At 37.1% G+C, this 10,399-nt stretch overlaps 1 protein-coding gene across 1 annotated transcript in view; it reads right to left on the bottom strand.

The window, feature by feature from the left end:
- The window catches only part of SYN2 (synapsin II), a 1,726,111-nt gene that overhangs the window by 510,292 nt on the left and 1,205,420 nt on the right, over positions 1-10,399 (bottom strand). The window contains exon 8 of the mRNA XM_044078054.1: positions 3,479-3,553. Coding sequence (XP_043933989.1) covers positions 3,479-3,553 — 75 coding nt within the window. The remainder of the gene's footprint in view (positions 1-3,478; positions 3,554-10,399) is intronic.

Raw genomic sequence — 10,399 nt, 5'->3', positions numbered from 1 at the left:
TCTCAATAGCTAAAAACGCTGCATTGATGGTTCCTGATAACATCCCTGAAAGCTTTGTATATGGCTAGAAACATGACCTGCCATGTCCACTAGAATCTCTATTCAACCACAGCCTCCAGACAGGCTTCATCTCTAAGGAATCAATGTCTGCAACAGTCATCCCACTACACAAACAGGGACTGTCAACTAACCCAGGGAACTACAGACTCATAAGTTAGATTAGTCTTATATGCAAGGCCATGGAAATAATTATTGTGGACATGGCAAACAAAGATGTAGGAAATCTTCAAACATTGGGCCAGTCCCAGTTCAGTTTCAGCAAGGGCAGGTCATGCCTACTAATTAAGTGGACTTCTTCAAGAAGGTCAATAGAGCCAGGGACAAGGGCAAAATGGTACATACAGCCTACACTGGCCTGACAAAGACATTTGACATAATTCCACACTTAATATTATAAACAAGCTTACAAATTTAGGCAGACATTTAGTTAATGTGGGGGAATCCACCTCCATCAAAAGACTGGTTACTAGTGATGTCCCACAGGCTTTGGTACTGTGACCTCTCCTGTTTGGAATATACTTCTGTGATGTCAAGACAAATGTAGAGAGCCTTTGGCTGACAAAACTTGCTGATGACTGCAAGATGGGTGCAATAATTGAATCACCCAAAGATGTAGATATTCTCCAGGAGGTCTGACACAGACAAATAACTGGTGCCAGAACCCTGGCCTAAATCCCAGTGAAAAGAAAATGCATAATTATATCCTTTTTGAAGATGACCATCTCTGCAAATTACAGTATAGATAAACTCCCGTAAGGGTAGACCGACTTGTAAAGGACTTGGCAACTCTGGTTGACAGTAACCAAAACTTTGATTAACATGTGTCCATGGTGGTGAGAAATTTCTTTCATGTGGCACAACTTATAATTAAAGCATAGAATACAGATCTAAGGACATCACAGGCCAACTATACTCAGCTCTCATTAGACCAATAATCGACTACAATGCACCCTTCGGCATGTACCTGACCAGGCATTTGCAACAGCTTGAGCAGCCACAGTGGACAGGTTGTAAATAACATGTCCTATGTGAACTGCCTCAAAGCCCTGTCCCTGTACTCAGTCTCCTACACACTATTGAGGGGGTGATCTATGCCTAACCTACAAGACATTCTCTGAACCAGCCCTGATGGATCTGTTACTCATTTACAAAACAAACAGAGCTAGAATTACCCAATCTAAGGATCTAAACCTCATATATCACATAAAAAAGACATGTTAAAGGAAATGTATGTGTTTTAGAGATTACCCCTTCTCTGGAATAGCCTTCACATTTACATGAAGCAGAGTTCTTCTCTAAGTGTATTCAAAAACAATATGGAACAGTGAATGGGAAATAGCAAATTCACCCATGGCTTGTCACCTGTTTCCATACGGACAGGGGCAGCTTGTAGATGCCCAAAGGCACAGACATATACCAAATCTACTCTAGTCCTTGGGTATTGATAACTGGGAAAATTCGGGCATGATTGGCTATGCTTCAAAAGGCTCTCCGACTGTTAGTCTAGAAACTGCCTATAATCCTGTGATCCTTTGGTGGGTCTCTTGTCTGAATAGTATTTACTAAATGTAATCTTATATGCTGGACTACTTCATCACATGCCATTATGATTCATGTTATATTGGCAAAAACTTAGAAATTGAATGTGAGAGCATAAAAGTAATTGAGGATTGCATCACAGGTAGCTCTGATAATGCAGGTGCTGTTTGCTTTACATTGGTAAATTCTGACTGGATAATTGCAGATAACACTGAGTGCGTTTTGAAGTCTTTAGCATATATTTTTTTTATAATGGAGACTTTAAGATGTTACTTAGATTTGATTAATATTATTAACCACGGCTTCCTTTATGTTCTTTTTTTTTTTTTGGACTCTAAACTTTTTTGTTATATTTGTAGATTCTTTTTCTAACAAGTATAATTGATCTAGTTGTTTCATAAAAGAAAGGACTTGTCCAACTGCTTTTTGTTTCCTGGCAAAGACAGCAGAGATAAACTGGATGAATTTCACATTCACTGTACATCTTTGATGGTTTTTAATTTAGTATACTTTTAATTTTAGTAAATAATACAGATAGGCTATGCACTTTTACATATTTTTAATACATGATGGCAAATTCTGAATGTAATCAATAAAAATACGGTTGTCTATTGAATCTGTAGAGTTGGTATATGAAGCCCTAACTATGACCCAGACATCCCAAGGATGACTAGATGCCCAGGTACAGGAGGAGTCGATGAGGACTGAGAGAGGAATGACAAGGTATTAATCTGCTCGAGTCTCTCAAGAAGGAGGAACATGATGGCCTTATTCCCTAATAGTCTTCTGGTATAGACCGTGGATGGAAATAACATGCTGTAAGTGGGCAGGGTTGCAGATGCAGAGATAACTTATTCATCATGCGGTTTTGCATGTTTCCAAACAAGATATGGTAGCTGGTACAGTATGCTGAGATGGCCACCTTGCCCTGAGAGAGTGATATATAATTTGTAAGAATGCTTATAATGTATATCGTGAATATAATACTAGAGTACAATGTGTTGCTGGTTTGCATAGCCTACGGTTAATGGAAAGCTGACCATATTACATTTATACACATTCTACTGGGTACTAAAAGGTAATAAATTACTCCAATAGCCAGTCATTGACAGGAGATGATTGATGAGGCCACATTCTATGAATACCAGTGTTATGCAGTAGGATCTGGGGACTTCAATGGTTGAGGAAGGTGTCATGATAAAACTACAGTGGGCAACAGAGGGGTAATAGCACCGACTACTGTAAGGAAGTGGGAGAATGTGAAAGCACTAGTTCACAAAGGAAGGCAGGGGTGTGACAGTGACAGCTGTATGATGTTGGTGTTAGACTCAGGGTGATTTTGAGCTCTGTTTTATACCAAGTTGAAGGTGTCACAACAGCTGGTGTAGGGTTTGCCATCGGATGGCTTAATTGAACTTCTCTCAGGATTGCTGATGTGCACAAATAAAAATATCTTTACCTGCCATATACACTTAAGGGCACTTAGAATGCACATACTATAATGGCACACACTCTTGTAGCAAGAAGCTTTTGACAGATCTAACAAGCTAATGGAAGCTGGTTTTAATATCTGAAACAAGTCACAAAATGTTATGCCATTACAAAAATAAATTTGCTGTTATAGACTGTAATGGGACAAGAAACATCAGTAGTGCATAAAGCTCATTACAAAAGATTGGCTTTCTTTAATGGAACATTCTAAAAGTCATCATTTACATATGAATCATCTTCCAAAGTAATTTAGTTTAAAAATATGTTTTTTGCAGACAACAAAATAAAATATCTTTTGAGTACATATCTAAAAGTGTAGTAGAGATGCATGGAATGTCATTCACGAGCCCTCCATTTATGAAGCTTATATTTCTGAAGAAACACTTACTTATCAGACATAGCAATCTGTTCCAGCATCGCTGAGCCAGTGTTTGTCTTCCAGTTTCCTGAAATAGATGTTCTCCTGGGAGAAGGAAACAAAAAAATATTACTCGTAGAGTGGTTCTGTAATAAAAAAATGCAACATTCTTCACACAGTTATGAAAACTTGACAATTGTAGGTTTAGCAGTGACCTACAAGCAGCAGTGTTTCACTATGCAGCAGTGTGATGCTGAAAATTCACAGCATTCAGTAAAAATGAATTTACTGCATGGTAGTATCTGTATAGTCAGTGGAGAACTCATGAAACAGCTTTTGTGCTATACTGTTTATTGCCCCTTACTGAGAATAAGCTGCCATTTTAATTTCATAAGTAAGAAGAAAAACAAGTTACAGCAGCTTATAATCTAAAAATGCAACTATATAGTACACTAAATTAGAAAAGCAAGCTTACATTTTATAAGGTATACCAAGGCTATGCACTACTTAAATTTGGATTTTGCCCTTCAGTTTCAAGCACTTCTTGAGTCTGAAGCACTATGCCATAATGTTCTTTACAGAAAGGTTTAATTTTCATAATGACTATCTGCAAAAGAACTTTTCATTTATGCTAACAGCAAACAAAGAAAACACTTTAGTACCTCAAGTTGTCTTCGTTTGGTTAACAAATTTGAGGAACAAAATGCACTGAAGATCTTGATCTGAGCTAAAGGTTCACATGTTAGGAGCATATTATGTCTCCTAAACAAACCAGAGGGGCCACTATGTGAACAGTAAAGATGCCATCTAAAAATAAAGACATTATTATTTATTCAGCAAATGCAGAGTAGATGCAGGGCAAATAAATACATAAACTGTTAGTCAAGACCTTGCACAAAAACAATCTAGCATCTGTAAGAAATAACAAGTGGGGTTAGGTTTGCAGATGGGTAGTGAAACTAATATAATGTGAAACATTTAAACTGCATATTATAAGCTTTTACTACATCACTGTATAATTTTAATAATACATGGCAACTGCGTGGGTTATGTTGCAATTTACTTTCACATACCCCATGCAGGGGTGGCCTTAAGTCAACTGGTGCCCTAGGCAAAAGGGCTTCATGGCACCCCCCTACCACCATGCCACCAGGTGCCCCCTTCCTGGTCTTCCTACACCAAATAAATACTAGAAAAGTGCCCCCTACTAGAGCGGTGCCCTAGGTGGCTGCCAGGTTGGCCTATGCTTAAGGCCGGCTATGACCCCATGCTATTACTCAAGCTTCACCTTAGATTCATGTTTGGTAATCATATTCAAGGCCTGATGGCCCTGCAGGGGAGGGGCTTCCTGTACTGGAACATGTCCAATGCCAAAGATGTTATCCTACTCTTTCTTTAAAGCATGAACTGATAGTCTGAGTTTAATGGGGTTGGAGTTTATTCTATAGTTGCAGGAATCTTTGAGATATGAAGTTAGTTGATCTTAATTTTTATTCAGACTGAATGTTTTCTAGTGTTTAGGTCACTAAGGGGCAGCAATCTAAGTAAAAGATTTTTTTAAATACAAATGAGTCATTTAATGCTCTGGATGTTAGGTGTAGGTCTTCTGTAAGAGGGCAATAAAATGCACAGAAAAGAAAGATAAAGATTTGTTGTAATTCCTGGCTTTAAGAAAAGCTTTGAAGCCCTTTGATTATCTTTGCAAGTAACCTTTGTACATTCTCCAGTTGTATGAGACGATATGTGATTAGTTTACAGAACAGAGTACAGCGTTCTATAAGTTGTCTGATAAAAGGAGTATTGAGGGAGATCGCTGTCTTTCTGGCATGATCCCAGAATAGAAATTGCAACAAATAAGCAAAAAATTAGATTTGTTAAAAGTAAGACCATTTTTACAGATTGTATATAAATACATCTCTAATAGGCCTACTTTTTAAGATTCTTCTTTTACATTTTTATTCAAACCTGGCAACATAGTGGCATCATTTGAAACCTGCCTTCTATATTTTTTTCACATTTAATAATGTTTAAATGTCCCTACCATTTATATCCAATAAATTAGTGTTATAAAATGTAAGAAATACATTTCTTAAAAGTACTATACATTGCAGCACGTTCATATAAAACATTATTTTTTATTTCTATTAGGTATAATTATGCTGATAAATGTGATTGGACAACTTTTTGTTTTATGTGCAGCATAATAGAACCTAGCAATAGAACCTAGCAATAGAAAGCCTTGCAATGTATATCACAATGGTGGAAGAACAACAAAAATGTCTTGCAGGACTTTGGATCCTCTCTGTAGCATGACTAAAATAGAAATGGCTGTTAACCAAAAAGTGGCATTATGAGCACTGGCCACATGGACACTGACCACATGCAAAAGATTCAATAGGTCTGGAAGTTTCAACCACTCTGCAGAGGTGATATTGGTGCTTTTTGACTGACAAAGGTGCCTCATGAACATTGATTCCCATTCCACATGATATATCAAAATTCTCTGGTTAGTAGTTATATATTTTATGGCAAATGGATCTAGACTTTAGATCATAGTCATTGCCAGGCTTCTATGAGTTCATACATAAAGTGAGTACTTTTAAATGCTGCTGTGGGTCTTGTTTTGGTTCTGGAGTGAGCAGCCAAGCACACTGCCTGGACTTGATTATCTTTTGAGGAGACTGGATATAAACTATGATTCTCTGCATTGTATTGGATATAAAATAGGGTCCTCTGTATTGTTTAACAATATGGTAGCATAATGTCTAGTATTATATGTTGACAAAGCTGCTTTAGTGCTTTCTGTGATTTCAAATAAAATGTTCAAAGGTCTTGATTTTATGTTAAAAGACTGATGCTACTGGCATTTTGTTGATTTTGAGGAAATAAACTTGGTTTCAAGTCAATCGCTGTGGTATACTGTTGTTGTGGGTTTCAGGAAGGGGACGATAGGGCCTTGGGACAAAATATGTTTGCCAAATTGACCATAGTGACCCTCATAACAGCATGCTTTCTTTGTTTAAACTAATTGTAATCACATGTGAAAATTTAAAGAATAAAAGCAGGCAGAGGCAAGGCTCCAGTTTCTTCAGCTGATTTATTATAAGACACACAAGCGCTTTCACCACAAGGCTTCTTCAGGTGTATAAAAAGCAGCACTCAACACACCCATTCTTATACTAAGCATTAGCTAGTCACATGATTAAAAAGAGAAAACTCTTAAAGGCACAAAGAACAATTGTATTCAGCCCACAGTAAAATGCATAGTAAAATATATAAAAACTTCATTGCAAAAACCACATTTCATAAAAGCAATATTACAAAAAATACATATTACAAATGCACGTATTCTTTGGATTTGTTTTGTGTTTTTGCAGAGGTACCTGGTTACTGTTGGAATTATATTCTGCTTTGCTTATTTTTGGTTATTCTTTGGATTTGTTTTGTGTTTTTGCAGAGGTACCTGGTTACTGTTGGAATTATATTCTGCTTTGCTTACATGTGAAAATTTGTTTAAGCAGCTTTATGTCCTGCTGTACTCACCCCTCATTAGGCCAATAATCAAGCACAATGCACTATTTAGCATGTACTTGACTAGGCACTTACAGCAGCAAGAGTGACCTCAAAGGTTACTCAGAAAGAAAATACAGGATGTAAACAACATGTCTTATGTTGATAGACTAAAAGCCCTATCCCTTTATGCTGTTTCCTACAGACTATTATGGGTTGAGCTATGCCTGACCTACAAAGCACTCATAAATCCAGCCCTCGTGAAGTTGATACACATTTGTAATTCAGACAGTATGAGGGTCACCTAATCTATGATCTGAATTTAGTCAGTGACTCAGACAAAATGGAAAGACACATACGGTTTTCAGAGATTGCTCTTCTTTGGAACAGGTTTCCTATTCACATTAAGCAGAGCCCCTCCCTTCCCTGGCCCTTTTCAAATGCATTTTGGATCATTGGATGGAGAATCACAAATTCACACCAGGGTAATGCCTTTGCCCCATATGGACATGAGCGATCTGTAAGATACTCAATGCACAGACACAACCAATCAATGCCCTACTTTTGTCCCTAGGTCCCATATGTTGGATAAAATTGGGTTATATTGGCTAGGCTTATATGGGCTCTTAAGCTGTTAGCCTAGTAAAACCCTATGAACCTATTTCTGTAATCTCAGTTAAAATGTAGATTACATTTTCAGTGATATAGTCATACTCAGTGACAGCCCCTCTAAAAATGCCAATGGTAAATAATTATTCTTTTTTAACATAGAAAATAGAAACAATATTTTAAAAATGAGTAAAGTCACTGGAATTTAATATTTGAATAAATACATTTCAGAAATTCCTTCACCTTAACTTCTTTGAACAATACTAGTAGCTGCATGTTGGGACACCTAAGCCAACTAAAGGTCTAAATGGGATTAGTGGGATCCTTTAGGTTCACTGGGTCATAGGTAAGTACTAAGCAATAAGTCAGTAGACCATTGCAAGCATAGCCAAAAACTCTATTGAAAAAATGCTTCCATCCTCAAAGTGGGCTATACAGGACTGACGGGGGAATATTTGAGGCTACTCATGCAATTAAGTAGGTTCTAGGTGCTGCTGTGCTTGATTATATAGGTTCTAGATGCTGCTATACTTGATTATATGGGTTCTAGATGCTGCTATACTTGATTATATGGTCTAGGTGCTGCTGTGCTTGATTATATAGGTTCTAGATGCTGCTATACTTGATTATATGGGTTCTAGATGCTGCTATACTTGATTATATGGGTTCTAGATGCTGCTATACTTGATTATATAGGTTCTAGATGCTGCTATACTTGATTATATGGGTTCTAGATGCTGCTAACTTGATTATATGGGTTCTAGATGCTGCTAACTTGATTATATGGTCTAGGTGCTGCTGTGCTTGACGTGGAATTTCATTCTAGAGTGGATGGATTCATTGAGGTATTAATCTATCATGCCAATGTTTCTTATTTAGCTGTTGGTGAAAATGTTCTTCGCTGAAGAACTAGGAGGTCAAATAGGGTTGAATCTTTCATGGCTGGAAAGGTTAGTCACTGATCTCTACAGAGGAGTCTACAAGATATTGAGTTCAGAGAGAGGGCTCGCAGTCTGTCATAATAACTAAGATTTTAGAGGCCAATGATTTTTTTTTAGTGCTAAATCTATTAGATCTCTCAAGTTGAATGAAATGTTTAGATAAATACATTACAAAATGTGAATTATATTCAATAATGGGTCTGATGAGGTAAGAACAAAGGGAAATTAAAACTTCCTGGATCTAGATGAGATGCTTTTGGAAACTGGATGAGTGAGAGAGAAGGCATTCTGGACTACAACTGAGACATGATAGTCACGCCATAAGAAATGATCAAAAAAGTGCCTAAATTCCTTTCAACAGTGTTTGACTAGAGACATTTGTCACTTATATGGTACATGCATATGTTTTGTTTACCAAAATGATACACTTCACATTTAATCTGATATCATTGTCATTGATTCACTTGTTAACATAATCAGCTATGAGTCTGTGGAAGCTCAAATAACAATACGCAATTTACGGTTGTCTGCAAACTTAAATAACCATAGCCCATGAGCGTTGACCTAAAGGTCTGAGAAAGAGATTCCAGATAGGAACCACTCAGCTCTGAGCCCAGTGACACACCACTTTTGCTTTCAGAAGTGGCACTTAATGATTCTAACCACATGAATTCTAACAGTCTGTCAGTTTTACAAGTCTCTGAATAACATCTGCATGGGGAATAGCGTCAAATGCCTTGGCCAGGTCCAGGTATGCTCTAGGTACTGCATAACCACTATCCAGTTCTTCAGTTACTTTTACAAAGAAAACGTTAAAGTAACAGGAACTTCCTTTGACAAAGCCAAATTGATGAAAGTCCTGGCTTAAGAGATTTTCAATGTACAGATTAATGAGGTCTGAGATAATATGCTCCATAGTTTTACATATGTGGCTAGTGACGCTAATAGGTCTATAGTTACCAGAGTATGTGGTTAGGCCACCCTTGTATAAAGAGCATTGCAATGGCTGTTTTCCAGGCTTCAGAAGTGTAACCAGTGGATAGGCTTATATTAGAGAGGTTCAGCAAGGCTTCAGATAGGCCATATCTGGCACTGGTAATCAGATAATATGGTATATTTACAGGACCTATAGATGAACTGTTCTTAGATAACTTGTTCCATAGTAATTAAAGGGGGTAGCTGGAATTGTGGAATCTGTGGAATAGCTATAACTGTGGGCAAAGTAAAATTTGTGCTGAATTTGCTTGCTAGGATACTAGCTATTTCTTTTGGGTCAGAGTGTGCAATATAATTGTGGACTAGCTCTGAATATTGTTGTGTGTTACTTCTTAACTTCAGGACATACATAAAGAAAAGGAAGATTTATAGCTATTTTAGTTTTTAGTGGCTATTTTAAGTTTATATTCAGCTTTGAGGTTTCTAATGGTTCCCTTAATCTCCTTATTAACTTTCCGAATACCAGAGATGATACCGAGTGGTGGCGAGCTGACAAAATGCCATTAAGACATTAAATAGAAGGACGTTAGTTATGTTTTTCAACAAAATGTCAATGTTTTTATAAGTATTGTCCACCTCAGATGTATTAACACACCAATAAAAAGAAGAACTGGATGACATATGTAAAACACATTATTTTGCAATGTTCATGCTCTGTCAATTCAAGAACTCTCCCCTTGTTTTCCTGCATTATACATAAACAATTATTCTTTTGTAAATCCATTAAAGACATTTACTCACAGCTATTCAAGTTGATCAGACTCTCAAACCATGTACAAGTTTAGGCATAGAAGAGCTGCATCCATACATGCTTATGAATCACACATGAGTCCTAGAATGATTCTGTGAACAGCTGCTGTCATAGGTTCATAGGTTCATAGGTTCATACTAGGCT

Source organism: Protopterus annectens, chromosome 7.part0 (assembly GCF_019279795.1).
Source record: "Protopterus annectens isolate FY-2018-M chromosome 7.part0, PAN1.0, whole genome shotgun sequence".
Classification (NCBI taxonomy): domain Eukaryota; kingdom Metazoa; phylum Chordata; order Ceratodontiformes; family Protopteridae; genus Protopterus; species Protopterus annectens.
This window is presented reverse-complemented; position numbering and strand designations above follow the sequence as displayed.